The sequence below is a fragment of the Desmodus rotundus genome, chromosome 1 (genome assembly GCF_022682495.2).
Source record: "Desmodus rotundus isolate HL8 chromosome 1, HLdesRot8A.1, whole genome shotgun sequence".
In the NCBI taxonomy this organism is placed as follows: domain Eukaryota; kingdom Metazoa; phylum Chordata; class Mammalia; order Chiroptera; family Phyllostomidae; genus Desmodus; species Desmodus rotundus.
In genome coordinates this window covers 28253484-28279014 of record NC_071387.1, presented here as the reverse complement: position 1 = coordinate 28279014, position 25531 = coordinate 28253484, and the positions used below count along the sequence as shown (strand labels likewise).

The window sequence follows — 25531 nt, the reverse complement described above, 5'->3', positions numbered from 1 at the left end:
TGATCCTGCTTTTAAAAAATAATCTTCCTTTGTGATTGTGAAAACAATGCTTATTCATTGTAGAACAATTTTAGAGTGCAGGAGAATATAAAGACCTAAATAAGACTGAGCAATAAGCCACTACTCAGAGTGTCCCCTGTTGTGGACGTGTTGGCATATTTCTCTCTATGGTGTGCTGTGTGTGTGTGAGCGCGTGCACACTTGCATTGTTGTGTATAGAACTGGCGTGGTGCCGTCCAGATTTGCACCCTGCTTTTTTGACTTAACGTCATACTGTGGTCATTGTCTTTTATTGTTCGATATCCTCTGACGTGTGATTTGGATAGCCGCGCAGCACTTCTGCATGCAGCCTTGCTGTGCTTGAGCGACTTCCTGTTGGATGTTGAAATTGTTGCTAGGTTCTTGCTATTATGAATAATGTTGCAAAGAAAAATTTTTACTGCAAGCCTCCTTCAGGGTATCTCTGATTATTGCCTTAGGGGAGGAATTTCTAGAAATATTAATAGGAGATCAAAGAGAAGAGGAACATTTGAAAGCTCTGAGTGTGTGTTGCCAAAGTGGTGCCCAGCTTTCTTGTGATTTAAGGGAACACAAACAGCGGAACCACCCGGACACTTGAGAAAAGTGGCCCCGGGCTTTGGGTGGTCACAGACCAGTGGGAATAAACACCACCACTGAGTAGGGGCTGGCGTGCGGACCCAGCTCTGTCTGGGCAAGCAGAGCGTTTTCTCCCTCCTCCTTACTAGCATGAGGAGAAAGAAATTTCAATCCAAAAGTCATTGCAAACACAGAGATGGGATTTCAGACCAAAGGACAGTTATTTACGTTGAATAAACTTTATCTTCGAAGACCTCACTTCATTGTCCGTATTTCCACTCATTTCCCTTTGGATCTGTGTATACTTGAAAATAAATTTTAACTTTACCTTTTTTTTTTAAAGGAAAAAAACTTTATTTTTAAATTTCACAAAAAACACATTTTTCATGTAGTGTAAACAGTTCTTTGTAATGCTTCTAGTGGGCTAAAATAGCTTTTCTATGCACCCTGTCTAGTATGCAGGGGCTTATTAAACCCAGACATACTTGTTCATATTTTTATACACATATATGTCTCCCGTGTGCTAGAACTTGTGTTTGGAGGACAGCTGCGGTGGTGGAAGTGGGAAAGAATGAGACAGGAGGGGCCTTTGTCATGTCCACTGGGACTGAGGGGCAATTCTGTAGGGCAGAATTGGCTTGCTCTACCCTTGGCAACAGGGCGCTCTTCCTTTTTGCATTAAACTTTTAATTTTGAAAAATTGAAACCTAGAGAAAATTTGCAAGACTAGCACAACAAACTCCTATATATCCTTCACCTAGATCCGCTCGTTACGTACTTCGCCTCGTTTACTTAATTTTTCTCTGTTAGTATAATATTATACACTTCTGAGAATAAGTTACAGAGATAACAATCCTTTATCCTGTGTTACTTCTGGGCGTATTTTCTAAGAACCAGGACATTCTCCCATGATACTATGGTGGAGTTATCAAGTGCAGGAAATGCATACGATATCGGAATGTCCCGCCTGGCCCACCTTTTTACTTGCTGATCTGGTACCTAGTCAGAAATCAGGTGAGACACCTACTTGTCGAGTCTTTTTAGTCTCCTGCAGTCTGAAACGGCTGCTCGGCCTTTTATTGTCTCATAGGGCGCTGATGTTTTTGGGGGTATGGGCCTATTGGTTTACATAGCGAGTCTCAGGCCGGGCCTGTCTGAGGGTTTCCTTGTGATTTATTTCACGTATGTACGACCACAAACCTTAATGACTTAAAGCAATAAGGAATATTTTTCTTTTACATTATGTCTGTGGGGCAGGAATTCGGGTATGGCTTCATTGGTGGTTCTGGTTTGGGGGGGTCTCCTAAGATCCCAGTCAAAATGTCATCTGGGGCCCTGGCTGGTGCGGCTCAGTCGGTTGGAGCATCGTCCCATAAACCCAAAGGCTGTGGGTTTGATTCCTGGTCAGGGCACATGCCTGGTTTGCAGGTTCGGTCCCCCGTCCAGGGCTCATATGAAAGCAACCAATCAATGTTTCTCTTTCACATCGATGTTTTTCTCCCCACCTCTCTTCCTCCCCTCCCAGCCCCCAACAATAAGCATGTCCTTGGGCAAGGATAAAAAAAGCCACCTGGGGCTTCCATCATCTCAAGGCTTGACTGGGGCTGGAGGACCTGCTTGTGAGAAGGCACATCCCATCCTGGCAGGTTTGCTGTAGGAGGGAGGGTCAGTCCCTCGCCCCATAGAGCTCTCCACAGGCCACTCGAGTATCCTCACTGCACGCAGCTGGCTTTCCTCAGAGGGGTGGTCTGTGACCTGGTCTTGGAAGTCACATCTTGTCACTTCTGCTGCGTTCTGTTCACGTGTGGTGGTTTTGAAGTATAGTCACAAATTCTTTGATATCCCTCCCTTCAAAAGAGAGAGCCTAGTTCTCCTCGTGGGTGGTCTGGACGCCCCTCTGTGGAGCACAGCGCTAGGTCGCTACTGCTGTGGATTCAGGTCCTGCCGGCGAGGCCGGTGGGGATGCCCTGTGGCTCCAGGGCACCAGAGCTGGCATGCGTCCAGCCCCGGCTGACTTTCCTTAAGTGCCCATGGGTGGGGCCTCCAGGTGTAGCAAGGATGAGAATGTGAAGGTGGCTCAGAAGAGCCAGCCCTCGTCAGAGACTGTTCACGTGGAAAAGCCACTCTGGTGACAGTAAAGCCTGGGCTGCTGCAGAAGCCTTGTGTCGTTCCCGAAGAGGGACCTGGAGCTGCTTGGAACACCGTGAGAGAGAGAGGAGAGGAGGGGTCGCCCGTGTAGGGTAGGAGGGAGGGCTAGGTGGGGAGATGGGATTGTAGAATCTCTCTTCAGATTCCATTGGCCCATCCGAGCCTCCTGGAGGGTGGAAGGAGCAAGGTGACGAGCTGTGACAAGATCCCTGCCACAGGGATCTCAGCCAAGTTCACACTCACAGGCACTCCGTGAGCTGCCCGAGTCACTCTCCGAGCCTTGCCTTTCTGCGAGAACTGTAAACACTCACCTAGGAGGTGGTTGTGAGAGTTAAATGAAGTACTGCCGTTCATTGATCCCAAGGCACTTTCTGATTGATGAACGTTTCTGAAATGAGGGTGTGTGTTAAAATCCACGTGCCCTACAGTTGTCTGCCTTAGTGGTTCAAAGAGAGTGACACGTCCTCCAATCATCAGGGTCTTCACTTGGGTGAAAAATTGCAGGCCGGAGTTTTGATAGCACTAAGGGATTACTGATTTTTAAGGTGTAACAGTGATACTGTATTTATTATAAAAAAGAGTCCTTATCTCTTAGAGATGTATATTGAAATGTTTGTGGACATTGTGATGTGCTGAATATTGCTTAAAATAGTCTGGGAGGAGGGTGAGGCAGGATGGACCAGGCCAGGTGAAAGGTACACAGGAGTTTCTTGCAGTGTCTCTCTACTTTTTGTATGTTTGAAAACTTTAATAATACGATAAAAGAAAAAATCACAAAGAAAAAAGTTGCATACATAAGGGGTTCTTCCTCAGCTTTTTGTGGAACTGGGTTCCTCATTATTCAGGTCTCATCCTAAGTGTCGCTTCCTCTCAGAGGCCCTCCTTGATTACCTGTGCCGTGGTTGCTCCCCTTCTCCCTTGCCTCTCCCCTCTGTGCTTGCTCTGAGTCACCGTCCTCCTTTTGGTCATTGTATGATCACTTTCGGAAACTATTGTTATGTTTGCTTCCTTTATTATTGCCCTCTGAATGTAAGCCTCGTGAGAGCGGGGGTTTTGCCTATCTGGCACGTAGTAGGCCATCAGGAGATATTCGATGACTGGCTGAGGAAGGCCCATTGGCACGGTGCCGAGCAGGCCGCAGATCGTCAGCAGATGTTAGTTGCACCCCCCTCCTGCTCGGTTCTCCATCTCTTTGGTCTGCCACTCAGCTTGTTGGTAAGGTCTCCCCTTTCTGCCGGTAGCCTGGCCGGTCGTCAGCACTTACCCCTTTCTAGAACTCCCAGCCCAGCAGCCAGTCCGGCGTTCAAACCTTGGTCCTTCTGGTGTCCCTCTTGGGTTTTTGTCCCTCCTGTGTCTTGCTGTCGGCCATGGCCTGCTGATGATTTCCAAGCACTGCCCCATCCCTGGGATGACACTGGGAGTTTGTTGCTGGTCACTCTGAGGAGAGAATTTTGTTTCAACCAGTACCTTCCTTGCAAAGGAATGGCAAACCCTACTGAACAAAGAGGGAGCCTACTGGTTCCTGTCACTGCCAGTCAAGGCCCACCCCAGAGAGGGTGGGCTCAGTGTCCCTACCACCAAGAAGCTGCCACAGAATGGAGCAGGGATGGCTTGGGGCCAGGGGGTGGGGAGGAGTGCAGGAGGCAGTCACTGTCCTCTCTAGAGCCCTCCCTGGAGCGTCCGTTCGTACATCCTAGCCCTGGTTCTGGCTGATGCACTCGGCGCACCGCCTTTGTGAAGCACAGACAGGCACTGCTGGGACGAAGTGTGGGGCCGAGGCTGGGAGAAGGCAGAGGGAGACGCAGGTGCGGCGTGAGTGACCAGAGCACTGTGAGTGACACACACGGAGACAGAGGTGCAGGCACGGGCAGAGTGGGGAGGTTCCAGACAGAGGACTTGGTCTGAGCAAAGGCCCGGCAGGGGGATGGAAAGGAGTGGACGGAGGGGAGAGCTGTGGGGTGGGGAGAAGTGACGGTCTCCCTGCCTTCTGATTCCGCTTAGTCTGTACATTGCTCAGGCCTGAAAATTGCTTTAAAGTTTAAAAGCAGCATCCCACAGTTCAAGTCTGTGGGGTGTCTTTTTAGAACCTTTCTTAGAATCTGTTCGGCCTCCTAGTGGAACATGGGGGGCTCTGCAAGATCCCAGATTATTTCCCATTCCCCAGAGGGAGGCTTGAGACGGTGACCTATGTTCCGTGCATCGCCCGGTCCCCAGCACCGGCCTGGGCTGCGTTCACGCCCGGTCAACAGCAGGTTCTTTACTCCTGAAGCTCTTTTGTATTTGCAGGTGCAAAGAAAAGAAATACGATTATGAGCTTTTGCCTGCGACATCTGTTGTCATAGCATTTTATAATGAAGCCTGGTCCACTCTCCTTCGGACAGTCTATAGTGTCCTCGAGACGTCCCCGGACATCCTGCTGGAAGAAGTTATCCTTGTAGATGACTACAGTGATAGAGGTGAGCCCCCGACATGGCCTCTTGGAGGAGCCCGGCTTTGTGTGGCAGTGCCTGGGAGGTGACAGTGTGACATGAGACATGCAGGATAGGCCTGGTGAGGACAGGCTCCCTGCATGCCCATGTCCACCAGAGCCTGGTGGAGGGACACACATGTCACGACAGAGGGCTCCACCACACAGCACTGTGGCAAGCAGGAGAGGGATCCACTCTGCCTGGGTGCCCAGGATGGGGGGTTGGCCTTAGTCTTGAAGGTCGAGTAGTTTGTGGACAGCAAAGGAGGAAAGTGGGCGTTTCAAGTGGAGGGCACCGTTGTGGGAAGGCGTGGAGGTGCGGCGCTGCGTGGATTGTGCAGGATCTGCCGGTAGTTCGGAAAGGGCAGAGGGCCTGCTGCTGCGGGGTGCAGTAGGAAGAGGACAGGGAGGGGGCTGGAGACGGTGCAGGCATTAGACACGAGGCCAAGGAGCTGTGACTTTGTTTCGAAAGGCAGGGAGAGCCAAGGCAGGGTTTTAAGCAGGAGGGCAGTTTGGGAGAATCCTTCTGGCTGGAGTGAGGAGAGGAGTATACGAGGAGCTTGGTGGGGAGGCCAGGGGGCTATCGGGGTGGCCCAGGTGAGAGATGGAGGCTAGGAGGCAGGTGGTGGCAGAGGGTGGGGAGAGCGTGGGATGAGAGATTTTCCAGAGGTGGCATCCACAGGGATGGAGGCTGGCTGAGGTGCAGGAAGGACCCGTGGGCTTCTGGCCCGGGTCCCTGGGTGAATGGCAGTATCATCTTAGGGCTGGGCAAGCCACCCATGACAGGAGGAACAGTCTGGGAGAGGAAAGGGGGTGTTGGTTTTTGGACGTGTTGAGTTTGAGAGGAGATCAGAGGGGCAGCCCAGAGAGAAGAACTGAAGCCAGGGAGAGGCGATCCAATGAGAGGGTGGTCCTGTGCCTGCTGGCCTGGCCAGTGACTGGGTCCTGCAGGTCACATGCAGTCCGGGGTGGCCCTCTGTAATTCAGTGAATGGTTTTTGAGTTTTAAGGTGTGTGGCGCACTAGTGACTTCCTGGGGAGCAAGACAAGTCCCCGTTCGTTTGTCTTCTCGCCTGTGAATGGGGTTGCCCACACCCGTCTCAGAGTTGTGGCGAGGGATAAGTGAGATCGTGTGCACATTGACACGTTTACAGGACAGAACCTTGTGGCAGCAGTGCGCAGCAGGCGCTCACCTCCGTTCCCTGTGGTCCTTTCCTCCCAGGGTGGCTTTGAATCTGTCTGTGTGGACGCTGGTTCTGTGTCGGACCGCATGGGCTGGGGTCCAGCTCCAGCACCTCACAGCTGCACCACTCGAGCAAGGAGCATAGCCTGATTCAACCTGGAACATTTTATAAACTGTTTCCCTTCCCTGGTGATTGAAGACTTTGAGACAAAGCCCATGGATGTGGGGAAATTCTCTCATTCTCACTTTGCCTGAGGGGTGCCCACCAGCTGCCACCTGACTCACGGAGGGCAGTGAGAGGGGGCCTCCAGGGGGTGCCTCTCGGTGGAGTCAGGAGTCCTGGGGCCAGCCCTCGCTGTGGGCGCTTCCTTTGAGCTTTTAAGGACTCATTTCCTCGTCTGCAAAATAGGATGTTCTCCTGACAAGTTTCGGATTTGTGTAACAAGGATGAGAAGGAGCATGCTCTGTGGACTCAAGGGGGCAGGGTCCCTGCATTTAAATCAGGGGTCCTCAGTGCACTTGCTCTGTGACCTTGACCCTGACAAGTTACTTAGCCTCTTTGGCCTTAGTGTTCTCCTCTATAAAATGGGGATAATAGTGGTACCTACCTCATTGGATCGTTATGAGAATCACGTGACTTAGGTGTAGCTCACTCAGACAGCAGTGAGCACGGCGGGCCCTCTCACATCAGCTGCCCTTGTTACTGCTGTCACTGTGTCCCCTGAAGTGTGCTCCTGAGAAAATGCACATTAGCATAGCTGTGACAACGTGACACTGACAAATTTACATTAACACCACTGTAGCGATATGACTAATGACATAAAGTTTATGTTAACATAGTTCCATAAAAATTAAAAATTTATAGCACATGGTATCATTAATTAATAAATTTATGTTAACCCCATTTTTCAGAAAAATAGTGGTTAGGTGGTTCTTGTGCTTTTTAATTTTAAGTGTTCACAAGTCAATGTATAATGTATTCTGAGGGGGTCATAGTTCTATTTATTGATATATAGCCGCATACTACGTCACGCGTGTCACACATCCGGCAGTTCCGGAATTCCTCCGCTGCAGCCCCCCTGGCCTGCGGGGTGCTGCCAGCCTTGGTTCTGGCTGAGGCCAGTGTGTCCCAGGTGGTAGAGCAAAGGAGGCTTGTGTCTATTTAGCCTTCTTTTGGGGGCAGGGAGGCCGTGGAAGGACCTGGCGTGGGATAGGTGGTGGTCACCCTCCTTGTTCCGCTTGCCTCCCCAGAGCACCTGAAGGAACGCCTGGCCGAGGAGCTGTCGGGGCTGCCCAAGGTGCGCCTGATCCGCGCCAACAAGAGAGAGGGCCTGGTGCGAGCCCGGCTGCTGGGGGCTTCTGTGGCCAAGGGCCACGTGCTGACCTTCCTGGACTGCCACTGCGAGTGCCACGAGGGCTGGCTGGAGCCGCTGCTGCAGAGGTGCGCCAGCCGTGCGCGCGGGGCGGGCCTGCACATTCTGTGACCCGTGCTGGCTCCCGGTTTTCCCTCTCTGGTAAAAATGAGGCTCCCCGTGGCTTGATTACAAGTCACATGTCATCAGGGTCCTTGCCAGGGGCCACACAGCACCTCTAACCCTGCCCAGCAGGTCTGCTGTTATCCCTCTCACCCCTTTTAATACTGTCCTTTATTTATCTAAAGACTTGGGCCCTGGCAGAGACTGACTGCAATTTCCCGAATTCAGTGAGCTCAGTTTTGACTCTCTGTCTCACGTAATCTGTCCTGAACAGTGCAATTTCCCCTGAAACTGTAATTCTTGCCTCAAGGTCACATTCATCATGCGCCCTTAATTTTCTGGTGTTAGGCTACACGTGTAGCTCCAGTTTGCCTGATCTCAGTTTCTTCACACCATTTTTGTGTGTGCATGACTCCTACGATTTTTTAGGGTCAAATTCTGGATAAAAGCCCCCAAAATGTAGCCCAGAGAAATCTAGCATTCACCCATGGTTCAGTCTCAGTTCATCTTTCCTGGCAAATGCGAGAAAACACAGTTGGGCAGCGTGCCGAAGGATGGCTGGGCTCGCGGTAATCGCTGTGGAGGCACCAGCCAAAGCCTGCACACAGGCTGCTGCCTGCCACAGAAAACCACAGCGTTTCCCCCTGTGCGAGATAGTTCACGATGATGAAGATTAAAGGAAAAGAACCGCAATAGCTCCAGGTCCTCGGCCAGCCATCCTACATACATTCTCTGGGAGTCTTCATCTCAACCCTGTGAGAATGTACAGGGCGGGGCAAAAGCAGGGTTACAGTTCATTCTGCATTGTTATTTATTAAGTGTTGTATTATTTTCCCTGCAAATAACTGTAAACCTGCTTTTGCTTGACCCTGCTCCAGTGTTACCCATGAGGCAACTGGCCCTGAGAGGTTAGGTGACTCAGCTAATGTCACACGGCGAATAAGGGGCGGGAGTAGAATTTATACTCTAACTCCAAAGCTGACCCTTTGGTCTGGGGATATCTCTGCATAGGGATATAATTATTTCATGACTTTATGATTATAGTAATCAAATGAAGGAACCTTCTGCAATCTTGAGAAATTGAAAATCTGCTTTCTGTTTTAAAAGTTACCTTAGATTTTTCACACGTCTTGACTTTCGTAGAGGGAGGCACATTGAGCTGGAATATCCATAGGTCCAATCAGAATATCAAAGCTGTGGGGTGTTTCATATTAAGGCCGGAATCCTTGCTCCCTCTTTCCCCCAAGAATCCCCCAAGATGCTCACATGGCTGCAGACCTGGGAAAGAGGAGTGGGTCTTCCTCACACAGGTGCTCCTCCCTCCTAGTGGAAGGGCGAGGAGAGTTCATCCCCAGATTTCCGAGTTGTCCTCCTGCACCCGTCCCCACGGAGAGACAGTGTCCTGGGTGTTTGCAGGATCCACGAAGAGGAGTCAGCGGTGGTGTGCCCCGTGATCGATGTGATCGACTGGAACACCTTCGAGTACATGGGGAACTCCGGGGAGCCCCAGATCGGCGGTTTCGACTGGAGGCTGGTGTTCACATGGCACGTGGTCCCCCAGAGAGAGCGGATGCGGATGCGATCCCCCATTGATGTCATCAGGTCAGGAGTAATTATTTGTCCTTCTGCTTATTGATGCATTCATTGGTTGATTCTTTGAGCGAGCCTCTTTGCATCCGGCTAACATGTAGGTGAAGGCCATTGGCAGGGACAGTCAGCTGTGGGGCCCCCCACCTTCCCATGGAGTGTGCGTTTATTATTTTTATTAAAAATCTTTGCTACATACATGGATTTTATATTCGTGTGTGTGTATTTTAAAAATCATGGTAAAACATGCATAACCTAAAATTTACCATTTTAACCATTTTTGAGCATACGATTTAGTGATATCAAGCACATCCACAGTATTGAGCAACCATTGCCTCTGCATGTTTCTGGAGCTTTTTCATCACCCTGTACAGAAACTCTCTACCCTTTAAGCAATGACTCCCCTTCCTCCCCTTCTCTAGACCCTCGTAACTTCTCTTCTACTTTCTGTTCCTATGAATTTCCCTGTTATAGATACCTCGTGTAAGTGCAGTCATTCAATATTTTGGGTTTTTTTAGATGGCAGGGGAGAGAGAGAGAAATCAGTTTCTTATTCTGCTTATTTATGCATTCATTGGTTGATTCTTGTATGTGCCCTGACTGGGGGTTGAACCTGCGACCATGGCGTGTTGGGATGATGCTCTGACCAACTTAGTTACCCGATCAGGGCCCAACTTCATTCTTTTTTATGGCTAAAGGGTGTTCCATTGTCTGCACATCCACAGTTTGTTCATTCATTCATCTGTCGACAGACACTGGGGGTGTTTCCACCATTTGGTTATCGTAAGTAATGCTGCTGTGGACAGGGTGCACTATTACTTGCTTTGAGTCCCTGCTTTCAGTTCTTCGGGGTACGTACCTAGGAGGGAATCGCTGGGTTCATGGTAAGTCCATGTTTAACATTTTGAGGACATACTGTCAGGCACCTTTTGAACTGGGGGGGTGAGTGGACCTGGGGGTGGAGGAGCCAGCTTTGGCCAGTGGGTGAGCCTGGGTCTGAGTAGAGTGGGCTTGAGGGAGGCTAGTGCTCATCCTTGAGCTGGTGAAGGAATAGTACGGCTTGTTCCTCCCCTTCCAAGTTCAGGACCAGTTGGGAGACAGAGGTAAGAGTCAGTCAGATGGAGATCGGGCTTTAGCTTCATTGCTGGTGTTTTGAGCAGGAAATAGTCTCTGCACCCACATTTGGCATTTGGGTTTCTGAGCCCTTCCACTTGAGTCCTGACCTTGAGATGACCCACTGCTGTCCGAAGTGGAATGAGTATGGAGATGGTATTGAGAGGTGGGGCTGGAGAGGTCAGTGGGGTCAAGTCCAGCCTTGAAGGCCAAGGAAAGGGTGTGGGCTCCACCCCGAGAGGGTAGAAGCTACAAAGGGATTTTAGCTGGAAGTGACCTTTGCCTGATACAGTCTTTAAAGATTGTGCTGGGTGCCACGTGGTGCGGGGCCTGGGGGGAGCAGGGCTGCAGGCAGGGGCATTGTGAGGAGGCACTGCAGTCTTCCAGGGCAGGAGAAGACGGTGCAGGAGAAGGTGGAAGGAAGTGGTGGACTCAGAGACGTCGTGGCGGGAGAGTTGGGAGAGATCGAATGGGAGTGGGGCGCGGAAGCAACGAAGATTACTCCCAGGCTTCTGGAGGAGCCCTTAGGGAGCATCTTGCCTAACCTCTCGTTGTACAGGTGTGGAAACTGAGGCACAGAGTAAGAAGGATCTTACCCAGGGTCCCATATCCAGCCTGTGATGCCGACATGACCTCCCGTTGCCTGCCCCGCCCCCGCCACCCCGCACACATGCTTAGGGACATTGTGGCCAGCTGCCCCACACCTCCGTCATACCCTAGGCTTCAGTTTCCTCACCTGTGCAGTCGGCACAAGCATATCCACCCTGCCTATTTCCCGGACTTTGAGGATGAACACATGTGGAAATGTTTGGTAGTCTAGAATCTCCCTTCCCACGGGGAATCTTGCTGTCCTCTCTCAGCTGGCCTGGAGTTTGGAGCACTGGGAGAGTCAGTGCTTTGACTGGGCCCGGATGTGTGGCTGGAGGGTCGAAACTTAAACTTGAGTTCTCAGTATTACGTAGTTCCCCATTTCTGAATTTATTCTTTTCCTCTGTCTGTCTGCGGTGTGCTTACAGCTCTCTGTTGTGGCGGGATGGGAGCCTTGGGCCATTTCCGAGGAGGCCAGTGTCGTCTTCAGGAGCCGGGTTGTCAGACTCATGTTCACCAGGGGCCACATCGGCCTCACAGTTGCCTTCAAGGGGCTGAATGTAATTTCAGCTCCTTAACAGTTAAGGAGTAGTTACATTTATACAGTCCTAAGATTATTTTGGCCCTTTGAAGGCAACCGCGAGGCTGATGTGGCCCCCGGTGAAAATGAGTCTGACACCCCTATTCTAGAGGAACCTGGTAGAGAGAAAACGGGCCAGCCGAGGCCAAAGCTGGTGTCCAGATCCTGGAGGGGAGACTGCTCGAGCTGGAGAGGAACAGGCCCTCGGGAGCCTTTAGAGGCTGGTGCCTGTTACAATCTTCTACTCACTGGCTTCTTGGGGGCCTTTGTGAGTGCCGGCACTATGACTGGGTGCCCCAGGTCACCACACCCTGGTGCCTGCCATTCTCGGGGGGAACGTGGCCTTATCTCCTGGTCCTCCGTGCTTCTAAAAGTACAGGGTTTCTCTCATCCTTCTGCCTTTGCTCCTGATGGCATCTTCTAGAGAACCACGGAGAGTATCTTGAGCTCAAGGTACTCTTTAGAGATGGGTGACTGGACTGAAGGGCTTGTGGTGGGAAGGGAGTTCAACTAATTGGTGGTTTCCTGCTGCTTGCACCGCAATGTGGGTCTCATACGCTTCCAGGTCTCCGACAATGGCTGGTGGGCTGTTTGCTGTGAGTAAGAAATATTTTGAATATCTGGGGTCTTATGACACAGGAATGGAAGTTTGGGGCGGAGAAAACCTCGAATTCTCCTTCAGGGTAAGTATTCCAGTCTTCTCTATGGACTCATTCTTAACCTGTTCCCTCTTTCTCTCTCTCTCTCTCTCTCTCTCTCTCTCTCTGGGAAGGATGGGATTTTATGAGAGCCTGGTAGACTTTTCCTCCATGTTGGCAACTTACCCAGCAATCCTGAAAGATGGTAATGGCATACGCATCTGTAAACACGCTTGCCTGCTTGAACTTTTACAAATATCTACTTTCAAATAGACCTGGGGTAGGAAAAGGCCTCGCAAGTCACCCAGCTCTTTCCTCTCACTACGGCGGGAGGGACTCGCTCAAGGAGTGGGAGTCAGAGACTAGACGAACAGTGAGCTCCCTGCCTGCCGATCCCATCTTTTGGAGACTTGTTTCGTAGAACTATTTATGAAGTGGCCTCTTTATTTAGCACACTGACTCTCAAACTTTGACACATAGAGAATGGTTGGGGAAACTTCTTAAAAAGGCAGATTTATGGGCACAGTCCCCAGAAAGTCAGACTCGGTGGGTTTATGGTAGGGACCGGGAATTTGCCTTCTGTGATAAGCCCACCCAGCAATCCCACTGGATGCGACACACGGATGACGTCCCTTTAAGAAGCCCTGAGCATCTCCGTGGGGTTTCCAGTTAACTGAACCTTGCATTTTAAGTATCAGACCATAAGGTCAATGTTAGTGCTTTTCAATAGAAAATTAAAAATTTCAATAATATTTTATATGGTTTCCTGCTTAAAAAGCATTATTTAATAAACAAGAATTTGGCCTTTTGCCCCAGCACGAAGCAGCCCAGACGCCTCAGCCCGCTGAGTTTCAGAGTGTGCTCTTAATGGTCTTTCTGCCTTTTCCCTAGGTGTCAGGCCGCTCTGCCTGCCTCTAGAAGCTCTTCCTTTCCCCCTTCCAAACTTCTCTTCCTACTTGCTGCTTTCCTATCTTCTGTGGCTAGGACATCAGGTAATCAGCCTGCATTTTACATACTGAGTAGTTGGGTTCCCAGCGAGGTCAGCTGTGGGTACAGCCAGGAGTCAGGTGCGTGAGCTTTAGTGCATGGACTTGGGTTCTTGGTTCCAGGGCTCGTTTGCCTTCGGGGCTGCCCTCTTACTCCGACTGCGTCTGTGTTCTGCGTGTGCTGGGGAAGTGGCCCGCTGCCCCATGGAGGGGGGCTTGGCAGTGGTGGTCGGGATATCTGTGTCTGGCCACCTGGCTGCGGGCACTGTGGGCCAACACCTCATTCCCTGCCCACCCACCCGGCCTCTTCTCTGCTCTGTGTGCAGATCTGGCAGTGCGGTGGGACCCTGGAGATACACCCGTGTTCTCACGTGGGCCATGTTTTCCCCAAGCAAGCTCCCTACTCCCGCAGGAAGGCTCTGGCCAACAGCGTCCGTGCAGCCGAAGTATGGATGGATGGGTACAAAGAGCTGTACTACCATCGCAACCCCCATGCCCGCCTGGTGAGTCCCTGGGCCCCCACACTCAGCCTAGCCTCCTCCAAACCAGAACGGCTGGTTCCGGCCTTGGTGCCATAGCAGACCTGGTTCCAGAAATAGAACATTAATTGGGTGCTCTTGATACAGTATGGGAAAATTTTATTCCTTTATTTATAATTTATAGTTGATTCTTATCTGCAGTAGCTACATTCTATATAGTCACTGCACACACTGAATTTGGGAATCCTGACCCACTGCTCTTAGCGGAAATACATACAGGGTTAGGTTCCCAGAAGCCTCTGGCAGGTTGACATTTTTGTCAACCTATCAATACGTAACCTTGTTTGATGTGTTTCTGTTTAAAGACACCTTATTTAATACATATTGTTGGTTCGTTACATTGGGCTTGCAGCCAACAGCACTGCCACTCCTGCCTGAAAGAAGCTTATGAAACACACTCATTCTCCATCAGGCACATCACAGCCTTGCTCTGAGGCTGTGCTTCAGCACTACGCTGGGGGCCACGTCACACACTGAAGTCCCCAACACGAAGCACAAAACTCTGAAAAATGTGGCACTAAGTAGACCACAAGGAGGGTGCTTGTTTTCAGCGTGAGAGCGGCAGTGAGCGACTCAAAGTTTTCCCCACCCTCTGCATGTCCTCAAATGACAGGAAGCAGGAGAACATCCCAAGTGTTGATTTGAGGGTGACGAACATATTTTTTTTTCTTTTAAAAGATTTTATGTATTTATTTTTAGAGAGAGGGGAAGGGAGGGAGAAGGAGAGGGAAAGAAATGTCAATGTGTGGTTGCCTCTCACGCATCCCCCACTGGGGACCTGGCCTGAAACCCAGGCCTGCGCCCTGACTGGGAATTGAACCAGTGACCCTCTGATTTGCAGGCCGGCACTCAATCCACTGAGCCACACCAGCCAGGGCCAATTATGAACAAATTTTAACAAATAGGTCCACTGCTCCTGCACGGGCCAGCTCGGCATGCCCCAGGACACGGCCCCCGACCCTGCATTCGCATAGCTAAGAGGGCTACTTGGCAAGGCAAGGTCTGCTCCAGGATTTCCCGGCCACTCGGTGAAAGTCTCCTGATTCCTCATAGCAGTCTTTCCTTCGGGCGGCTCTGAAATTTTCATTTTAGAGATGAGAAAACTGATGCGGGCAGAACTGGGCCTGGGGTGTGCACACTCCAGGGGACCCTCTGTGCTCTGCAGAGCCCTGGGGACCCTCCCCTGACCTTCCTCTTGGCTTCTCTCTGCCTCTGGATTCCAGAGTCATTGCTTCCCCTGTCTCGCCCCAGGCTGCGGGGTGGAAACATCTGCTCTTCCCGCTCACCGGGTCTGGAACCCCAGTTCCCTCTTCCTGAGAATTCCCGAAGAGCAGGGTGTGAGAGGGGCACTGAGCGGGCCTTTCATCTGAGTGCCTGGTGGCCACCTGGTGGCCTGGTGGACATTGGGTTACAGACGAGGGTACAAAGACTCTCATCAAAAATGAACTTCTGGAAAATAAGCAGAAATCTCAGATTCTAGTCAAATGTTTTTAGGTATCATTACCGTTTCGTCGAGTGTTTAATCAACAAACTTTATCAGTTTAGCGTCGCAGTGCAGGGACAGCAGTGTCTCTGCCTCCGCACCGCGCTTGTGGCTGCCGCCCTCAACAGGTGCTTCCTTTGGTCAGTCGTTTGGAAGCGTTTAAGCGATGCTCTTCCCAGAGCACTGAACTTCCACTAGTCTTTACTGTTGCCGCGCTTTGCTCTTACCATTGCGAGTGCACATTTAGACTTCAGTGCGTGGAACGCATTAGGTTTCCATGCATCGTCATATCCAGAAAACTTCCCTGTGCTTGAGAGAGAATGTCAGGCATCAGCAGTAAGTCAGAATGCCATTGTGTGCGTGTGCTGCTGACACGTGCTGGTCTGTGGTAGTGCGCACGTCCACGGTGCGCGGGTCCGCGGGCCCAGCGCAGCCCCAGCAGCTGGCTCCCTCATTCCCTCAGCAGGAGCCCCATGCCCTTCCCTCAAGGACCTGCTTGCACCTCCCTGCAGCCAGAGCACCTGGGAGTGTAATTGTGTGACAGTCTCACCTGCCCGAGTGCTGCCGCTGTGTCTGAGGCTGCTGTTCGCACTCTGGGTCCTGCACGGGGCCTGGCATGCATTCGGTGCTCAATAAAAGCTTATTGCAGGAGTGAGCACCAGTGGGGAGAGGGGCCTCGATAGGAAGTGACCTGCAGGGGCTCACTGTTTTGGTGTTTTGTTAGGAGCCTTTTGGGGATGTGACAGAGAGGAAGCAGCTCCGTGCCAAGCTTCAGTGCAAGGACTTCAAGTGGTTCTTGGAGACCGTGTACCCAGAACTGCACGTGCCTGAAGACAGGCCCGGCTTCTTCGGGATGGTGAGTAAGGCGGGCCCATGGTGGGCAGGGAGTTTCTGGCCCCCAGGTCTGGTCAGCAAACCCTGGGCCAGAAAGACTTCTGTGGGGACCACGGGCCTCCCCAGCCCCAAACTCCTCTCCCTCTTCATCCACTGTTCTTCCTTCTCCCCGTGAGTGTTTGGGGCTCGGGTCCAGAATGTCAGCCCTGGGAGCCATCTCGAAAATGGCGAGTGTAAACTAGGACATTGGCGTTTCCATGTCCTGGTTTTTACCATCACCTTGTAACATTACCTCAAGTCTCAGTGGCTGGAGAAGTTCGTTTCCAACTCAGGGATCCCCAGAGCCAGCAGTGGGGAAAGGAGAGTCACTTCTGTTATTTCAAAACACCTAAAAGGAATGCTTTTGGAATGAGGCCAGCTCCTGGCTCTCGTCTGGCATTGCACCAAGTTAGCGGGGGCGGCCTCCTGCATCGTGTTTGTCAGAAGTGCTGGTGTTTCCCGGGGAGTCTTTGGTGAACACCACGCAGGAGGTTAATGCACCAAATTCAGTTTCACTACGAACGTGTTCAAATGTACAGCAGCCCAGCGAGGATGGTGTGATGAACCCTGTCCCTGAGGTTCTAGAATTATCAAGCCTTTGCCTCTCGCTTTCCCTCTCCTCTGCTCCACTCTCCCCCATTTTTCTTTTCTCAAGCAAACCCCAGGCACCGCGTCATTTTATTCCTGTACACTTCAGCACGGATCGCAGTGAAATTCGGACATCCCCCTACAGAACCACAGACCATTGTCGCCCCTGATCGAATGAACGATAATTTCTCGGTGTCATTTACTACCCAGCCCTTATTCAGATTCCCCCAGATTTTCAAATGTCTCTCGGGTTATTTGGGGAGTTCCCTTGGGTCCCCAGCAAGGTCTACACGGTGTGTGTGGTCTCCGCCTCTCCTCTCCTCCCCTGCATCTCGCTAAGGGAAGGCAGTCCTTTTCCTCCTTTTTTCCCTGCTTTGCTACCACGTTCGGTGCCCTGTAGAGTGCCTCACTCTTGAGATTATCTGATTGTTTCTTTGTGGTGACGTTTAAATTGTGCCTCTCTGGCCCCGTAGTCTTTACGACGGAAGTGAGGTCTGCAGGTTCGATGGCAGTTGGTGTAACCTTTTTGGCCAGGACACTTCATGGGTGTGCTTTGTATTTATGTCACGTTGTAAAGGAAGCACATAACACCTGGTCCTCCCGCTTTCAGTGATGAGATCACTCAGTGGGTTCATGGAGGGTCCCCTGGACGTGCCCTGTTCCCAGGGTCCTTCACAAAGCAAAGGGATCTCAGGGACGTGGAGGGCTGTGCTTTATCTGCTGGTGGGTGGTGGAATCCTTCTTCCTGTACGGCTGGGTCTTGTCATCAGAGCCAGGCTGGTGAAGGGTGGACAAGGGCAAGGCAGCAGTCGGGTTCAGGAGGACCATTGCGGGTACTTCGAATGCTCCAGGAAGGAATGTGGGAAGTACAGTACTTGAGTTTTCCCCTGGAGGCTTTGGAAGGGAGGAGGGAGCATGGAGCTTCCCGTGGTTTTTTGCTGTTGCAGCTATTAAAGGGTTTTAGAGCCAAGAGATATCTCAGAGAAGATGTTAGACTAGACAGGGTTGAGTAACAGAGAGAGCACTGGCCTTGGAGTCAGAGGTCCTGGATTCAAGACTCCGGTATCTCCACTTGTCCGGGTACCTCGGGCAAGTCATTGGCACTCTGTATTATGCTGTTGCTGTTCTAGTCTAGAATGGTGGACTTGTGACCCGGGGAATGCTGAGCCTCTAGATCAGGGTGTCCTTTGCTGATTCGTAATACTGTAGCAGGAGCTCCATGGTGTACCTGTGAGGTGACAACCCAGCCATGTTTCGCCCAGCGCAGTGATAAGGCTGCACTAATGAGCAACGAGGAGGTATAGGCTTTCAGGCCCTAACAAGTCAATCTCAGTGATGCTCAGGTTTCCCCTCTGAGGGCGGGGATTGTGATTCCAACCATGGGGGAGAGTGGGAAGGCACTTTTAAAGCTAGAGATGTATGGGGCCCTTACCATGGAGTCTGGGCCCTGGGGCAGGCCCTCTCTCACCCTGGTTCCCTCCCTCGGAGCCTTGGGTGGCATCTGTTGTTGTGTATAAATCTGGACCAGTACGCCACCTCATGTTTTGTTCAGCTCCAGAACAGAGGATGGAAGGATTACTGCTTCGACTACAACCCTCCCAGCGAGCACGACCTCACGGGGCACCAGGTCCTCCTGTACCAGTGCCACGGGATGGGTCAGAACCAGGTGCGTGTGTGCTCTTCTCCGAGCCCCACGGCGCAGAGGGAGGGGGAGGTGGGCACCGGGGGCTCTGTGCTCTGGGGATCATCGGCGTGGGCCTCTAGAGAGGAAAATGAGGGGATATACATGTTTTTAAAAAATGAAATGTTTGTGTTTTTTTTCTTTATAAAAGTAACATGTGCTCATTACAGAACATTTGGGGAATATAAAAAGTAGAAGCGAGTAGCGAAGGACAGGACCCAAAGCAGCCACCGTTACAATGAAGACATACTTACTTCCCATCTCTGTTTCCATGCACGGCCTTTGGATATGTGTTTTAAATGGTTGTTATCTGATGTCTGTGTTTTCTCCTCCATGTTTCCATTTACTTCACCCTACTTCCCTTGTGTTACTAGGCACCTGTGAGTATGTCGTTCCTAAAGGCCACGTGATGTACCTTTGTGTGGCTGTGCTACTGTTTAGTAACCAAGTCCCTGCCTCCCTGTTTTTGTGAATGTAAATAACCCTGCTGCTAACACCTTTGGTTAGGAAAAAAAAAGTAAGGAAACAAACAACAGATCCTAATTTTGGGTGACTTCCTTAGAGCTGATTCGTAAACGCAGTCACAGGTTTTGAAGGAGAGTGCCACCCTGCAGAGCAGGGTCAGGGTGGTTACCCCAGCTGGGGGCCTGGGCAGATTTGTTAAGTGCTGTCCTTCAGGCTGGCCAGGGGGACAAGTCCTGGACAGTTTGAGGACCAGAACAGGACCCTGGCCTAGGAAAGCAGAAGCACCCACCAGGGCGGGGCCGGTAGAGGGGGCAGGAGAGGACCTTGAAAGCCTGACCTGCCTAGGAGGTGTCAGACACTACAGAGGAAAAGGCGGGGACTCAGGTTTTCTTCCAACCTGGGGTTCCCACAATTCCATTTGAATATGAAGCCCCCTTGGGGTCAACAGCCAACTTTCATAACTCAGACCCCCACAGCCTTAAGTTACTCAGGTTCTCCAGTGCTTTTTAGAGCGGCGCTCCTCAAAGGTGGTCCTCCCAAGGGTAGCAGCAGCATCACCCGAGAGCTTAGAAATGCACATTCTCAGGCCTGGCCCGCCCCTCTAGAGCCCCAGCCTCTTGCTTCAGCCAGTTTTCTGGGGGAGTCCTTTGAGAGGCGCTGCTCCACCTGACTGAGGAGGAGCCACTTGTGTCAGGACCTCCTGGAAGGGAGGGAGTGGGGCAGTGTGGGTGGGTGGCTCAGTGTCTTGTTAAAAATGTGCAAACAGACCCCGAGGGTCTCAGACTGAAGGAATCTGCATTCCCCCGCTGGGTGGGGCCAGAATCAGCGTTTTTCCTGGTCACATGAGAGGAGGAAACCATTGCCCTGGAAGAACCCAGCCCTCCCATCAGCACTCCTGTTGTCTGCTTGCACCCAGCACCATATGGTTTGCAGGGCCCAGTAGCACTCGTTGTACTTCGGAGGGAGGAGGATGAAAGGGCTGAAGAAAAGGAGAGGAAATGGCTGGGAAGGCCGCAGAACCCCCAGGTGCTGGCCCTGGGCACTGGTGCATTTTCTTCCCTGCCGGTCTGCACCTGCAGGGGGAGGGCTTAGGCTCCGTGGGTGTGAGGAGCCCAGGCACCCGCAAGGCAGACCTGAGAAAGGGCCCCTCCACCCCCACTTGCTGAGCACCACGCCGGGCTGCGTGGAGTGCCGAAGGGACACGCAGGAGGCCGACTGATCAGACAGGCTCGCGTCCATGGGTGAGGGGAGAGTGAGGGACCCTGACTCCCACGCTCTCGTGACCCCCGCTCTCAGCAGCAGTTCCCCGATTTCCCCATCAGGTGACTGACGCCTGTCGGCTTCTCTGTGTTTAGTTTTTCGAGTACACGTCCCAGAATGAAATTCGCTACAACACCCGCCAGCCGGAGGCCTGCGTAGCTGTGGAGGCAGGAACAGACACTCTGGTCATGCATCTCTGCGAGGAGAGGGCCCCGGAGAACCAGAAGTTCATCCTGCAGGAGGTGAGTGAGCTGTCTCGTCCGTCCCTGCTGCCGTCTGTGGGCAGCAGAGGGGAGCGTGGAGGTAAAGCCCTTTCTCTGGCTCAGTCCTGGCGCGTCTCGGGGCTGCCACCATGTGTAGGAGAGGGGGAACGTCACTGCGACCCTGAGCCCGTGGCCCCACCGTTAGAGTCCGGAGTCTGGTGTCGGCGGCACTTTCGTCTCCCTTCCCTGTGGACTCCCCTCAGTCTTTCCCTCTGCCTCCACCTGGAGCTGCAGCGGCGGAAATGGGGAGAGGACCTGTCGCAGACGCGTTCTAAGATGAAATGGGGTTTAAACACGTGAAACCAGTCGCCAATGTGTGAGGATGGCAGGTTAGATCCAGGTGGCAGTCACTCCACTTCTCTCAGCCTCCTTTTTCCCGGCTCTGAAGTAGGGGCGGGCAGAGCGCCTCATCTCAACTCTAGCGACGGTTGGATGTATGGCCAGGAGTATATCTATGCTTTGGAAACTGGGAAGCTCTATCGAGATTAGTTGTTACACGCAGTGGAATAACCAAGATCTCTCGGAGGGAGGTGGCTCTCCATCAGAATAGTCACCCAGAAATAACTGGGTGTTATCTCAGGCATGAAGGGTGCTAGTTCCACCATATTTGCGGTGAGCTCAGGATGCGACTCATAAATCGGTCATATCCTTTGACTCACAAAAAAGGGCTTGAAGGAATAAACCCAAAGAAAATAATTCAAAAGAAAAAAAAAATTAGTTCTCTTTTATCTGTATGGGAAGCTGTCATTCCCAGCCTGGCCCCAGGGGTGGAAAGATTTATCTAGACGGCTTATAAATAGGTTAATTCCAAGAATGAATACAAGTTGGAGTATGGTTTCCTGTAGAAAATGTTATGATTAGCACCGTAATTTGCAGGCTCCTTGGAAAAGCCAAGCGCCATGGTATCGTCTATTTCATGTAAAAAATGAGGGAAATATTTCTGCGAACCGCAAAGTCTGTGACCTTCTGTTTGACCCCTCCCTTCTCTCCTTGCTTTCTACTGGAAGCCATTGTAAGCCCTCAAAGAACAGCAATGCAAGCTGGAGACTATAAAATTGGTTTGAAATGTCATTAAAATTTTATCTTACATTTCAGTGACCATTTAAGGAAAAGCCTGTCTCTTCAGAAGGGTGGGAGGAGGGCTGCTTTCTTTAATGACAGGCAGATCTCAGAGATTTTGCAGGTCCTGTCCAGACCACTGGGATAAAGCAGGTTTTACAGTACAGACAGTCACGTTAGTTTTTTGGTTTCTCAGTGCATATAAAAGTGGTGTTTACTCTGCGTTGTGGTCTATTAAGTGTGCAGTAGCAGTATGCCTAAAAAACAATGTATATGCTGTAGTTAAGAAATACTTCATTGCTAAAAGATGCCAACTATCATCTGAGCCTTCAGCAGGTCATCATTTTTTGCTGGCGGAGGATCTACCTTCAATTTGTAAAAATACATTATCGCAAAGTGCAATAAAGTGAAGCATGGGAAAATGAGGGAGGCCTGTATGTATCTTCACGTTATCCTGAAGGCAGCTTGTGAGCACTTGTTAGGGTTTTCAGGGTTAACACCTTGGAGATTATTGTACAACGAATTTTATTTCTCAGGTTTCTCTCGCCCTGGAATAGGGGTGTCGTTGTTCTGCCCATTTGTCGCTGGGCCACGGTTGAGTTCCTTGGGGGTTTGCCTACAGCTTTCAACAGAGAGGGGTGGGAGAGGAGCCAAAGAGACACTCCAGGGCTGGGGGAGGGATTTGCTGCATTAACTCAGCACAGTTTGGGGAAAGAAGAGAAGGGGGGGCATTAAAGAGGATTGTCGCCTTTTGGACTTTGGGAATTGGCACGGTCTTGGAACCCACTTCCTCTCTGGTGACTTGCTGGTCTGTAGCTGAGCTGGGACTGAAGCCAAGTTTCCTGACTCTCCATTTCAATACATCAGAGAGAGATCCCCAGGGATGGAATTAGTTGACCTAAGTGGAAGAGATTCATGAAGGGTCTTTCTTTGGTCTTGACTTCCCTGAAGGAAAAGCAGTAGGGATGAGACACAGTGTCCGACAGATCCCCAGAGCAGCCAGCAGGTGGCACCATTGGCCCTGACTGTGGAGCCCCGGACCTGTAAGCAGCTCCGGTGAAAGGATGGCGGGAGGCACCTGTCTGCACACCCCTGGTCCTCTCTATGCCCCGACAGTCCTGGATTGCCTTCGTACATGCAGACCCTGCTCGGCCAGTATTTCTGAAATGATAAAGTCACCCTGAGCACTTAAGAACGCAGGTTAAGGAGACAGAGACTTGCTGAGGGATTGCCTGTAATTCGCTTGACCTTGCAGTGTCTGTGTTCTTTTGTAGGACGGCGCTTTATTTCACATGCAATCCAGGAAATGTGTTCAGGCCGAGAGGACGGCTGTCGGCGACGGGACTGTGCCACTCCTACGAGACTGCGCCAACTCGGAGCATCAGAAATGGTTCTTTAAAGAACGCGTGTCATAAAGTGTCACTGTACCCAGGAGACCAGCAGAGGAGATGGGGGCCCCTGGACTTAGCTCAGGAGAGACTTAGCTAAGTCCGGTGGCAGACGCACCGAAAACTGGAAACTGGGCTGCCCTGGTTTTAGAAGGAAATCACTGTGCAGTGTGTGAAAGTGATGTGGGGGTGTGGTAAATGAGCTTTGTACTGATTGTGAAACCTTTAAAATTGTTCCCAAATACTCTATTTTTCAAGGGATAATCACAAAATGTTAACACTTGGTTGTCAGAGAATTAAAAACCTTTAAATATTTTTCTATCAAGAGGTACTATTCTACTGTTGTGTCTTTTTATTCTCCCTGGCAGAAAAAGTAAATGTTTTATTTTGGCAACTGCAAGGGTTTCCAGGCACAAAGACATTTGCATCTGTGCAGGTTGGACGCGTGGTCACTCGCTTTGGTTAAACTGGTAACGCTTCAAACGCGGGCCAGACTTTTCTCACTGTGGACTGACGGGGGGTGGGGGCACCATGCTGATTCCTTCGGGTCGTTGAAGGTAATTGAGGTTCACTTAATAAAGAGTGCGATTTGATGACACGTTGCTGCCATGGTCAAACCTCCGGTGAAAGTGTGTGTTTGCCAGAGAAGACTCACCAAGAGCAGATCTCAAAGGAACAACTTGATACACTGGACAGATACAAGCGTCCACCACACGGGGCGGACTTCCACAGGGCCTCGCTGTTGCGTGGTCGGCTGCTTTTAGTAGTTACCACGAGGGCTTTAAAACGTTTTTATATTATTTTTAATGTTTATCACACATTCATGACAGGGAGAAATTTAATGGTCTCTGCGAAGCTCGGGTTTCAAGTTTGTTAATTAATAATATCTGGTCATTTAAATTGTTTTGTGCTTCAGCAGCTGCTGTGCGGGTGTCTCGGTGGTTCTGGTTTGTGGGAGATCCCACATCCTCTCCTGCGATCTTGTCAATGTGATGAAGTCAACCTGAGTGATTTTAACGAGTGGGGGAGCGCATTGCAGCTCCTTGGATTTACAGGCAGCCAGGTGGGAGCGATGGAAACGCACACGCAATTGATTGAAAGTCTCAACTTGTCTCAGCCTGAAAGTCTCAGGCTCTTGGGCTTCTTTTTATACGTATTCTCTTGAAGGGTTCTGGTTAGTAATTACCCAGAAAAATCTCCAGTTGACCCGGCGTGGGTCAATCTGATGTATTTTCACCACTTTGAACTTCAGTTTCTTCATCTGTAGAATGGGGATACTGAAACCAAGCTTACGGGGTAGGTGCCGTATTTCGCCGCGTATAATGTGCTCCCGTGCATAATGCACGTCCATGTTTTTGGCTCAAACTTTCAGGGGAAAAAAACTTTTGTTTTAGTTTTTTAATTCAATTATTTATTTATTTATTTATATGTAGATACTTGTTTTTTATACTCTAAAGGGATTTTGGCATTTATTTTTGAACATGTTATGGCACAAGAAATTTTATGTAACAAATAATTATGAAGCACAAGAACAGATACAAGTTATCCCAGGCACTACCCACATATAACGCGCATCCTTATTTTTCCCTCAAAAATTTGGGCCAAAAAATGTGCATTATACACAGCAAAATACGATATTAGGATAAACTAGCAGAGCAAGGTGACAGCTTAGCTTAGTCCCTGACATACAGTGTGGGTCCATTACATTTGTTTTCATAAATGCACTTTATAAAATACCACACCGCTAACTTCAGTAGGTGTTTATTCAAAAATAAATATTAAACAATGTAGTTATTTTGTGTTTATGGGATTAAGTAGTTCCTGAGCAGACAGAAACACAGTCTGGACCCCTCCAGCACAGCTCTGTTCCCACCTAAACATGTGGCAGGGCCATGGACCCCCACCCTCCCTCGGGGTAACCTGTAAAGCAGGCGAGATGCCCTCCCCGCCTGTCCTGGAGGGGAGAGTCCCGCCTGCCTCCTCCTGCCCTTTCTGCGCTGCCAGTCCGAGCTCCGAGATGGGGGGTCAGCCCCTCTCCGTGTGGGAAGGCAGTGCAGGCAGACCGAAGGTGAAGGGCGACGGAATCCCTGCTGTGTGTGCGAAGGCCGCATGTGCGCTTCTGTGTGCGTTCGCTGAGCACCGCAGTGACGCCTGTGCGTGGGAAGTCGCCGGTCTTCCTCCTGCCGTCAGCATACTGTATTTGCAGTAATTTTTAGGGTAAAAAGAAATAAAAATACTATTTTGGGGGTGTCAAGGGAAGTATTTTCAGAGACTGGGAGGCAATTTGTAATATTGTGAAGAAGCTTTCCCTCGCTGATGGGTGAGGAGTCCCAGCCTGGCAGGTCCCCGCCTGCCCCCCTGGAAGGTGTGAACTGGCCTCCAGTACTGGTCATCGGTGCCATCATTACGACAATAACAATGCAGACAACGCAGGCGCCTTTGCAGCTCAGGTTCAGGGGTGCCCCTCCCTGTCATCAGATGCCTACTTACCATTTGAGAGGGTTCCCTTTTGAAAACGTGTGTAAAGCTTCCTATGAGTTGGGAATGATTTGTTTTATTTATATGGCTCAA

General features: G+C 50.9%; 1 protein-coding gene across 1 annotated transcript in view; it reads left to right on the top strand.

Moving 5' to 3' along the window:
• The window catches only part of GALNT12 (polypeptide N-acetylgalactosaminyltransferase 12), a 28817-nt gene extending 5532 nt beyond the window's left edge, over positions 1–23285 (top strand). The window contains exons 2-10 of the mRNA XM_024559964.3: positions 5032–5201; positions 7646–7835; positions 9286–9471; positions 12303–12420; positions 13688–13864; positions 16108–16239; positions 18397–18510; positions 20346–20492; positions 22847–23285. Of these exons, the coding sequence (XP_024415732.3) occupies positions 5032–5201; positions 7646–7835; positions 9286–9471; positions 12303–12420; positions 13688–13864; positions 16108–16239; positions 18397–18510; positions 20346–20492; positions 22847–22987 (1375 nt within the window). The 3' untranslated portion in view covers positions 22988–23285. The remainder of the gene's footprint in view (positions 1–5031; positions 5202–7645; positions 7836–9285; positions 9472–12302; positions 12421–13687; positions 13865–16107; positions 16240–18396; positions 18511–20345; positions 20493–22846) is intronic.
• The last annotated feature ends 2246 nt before the right edge of the window (positions 23286–25531 follow it).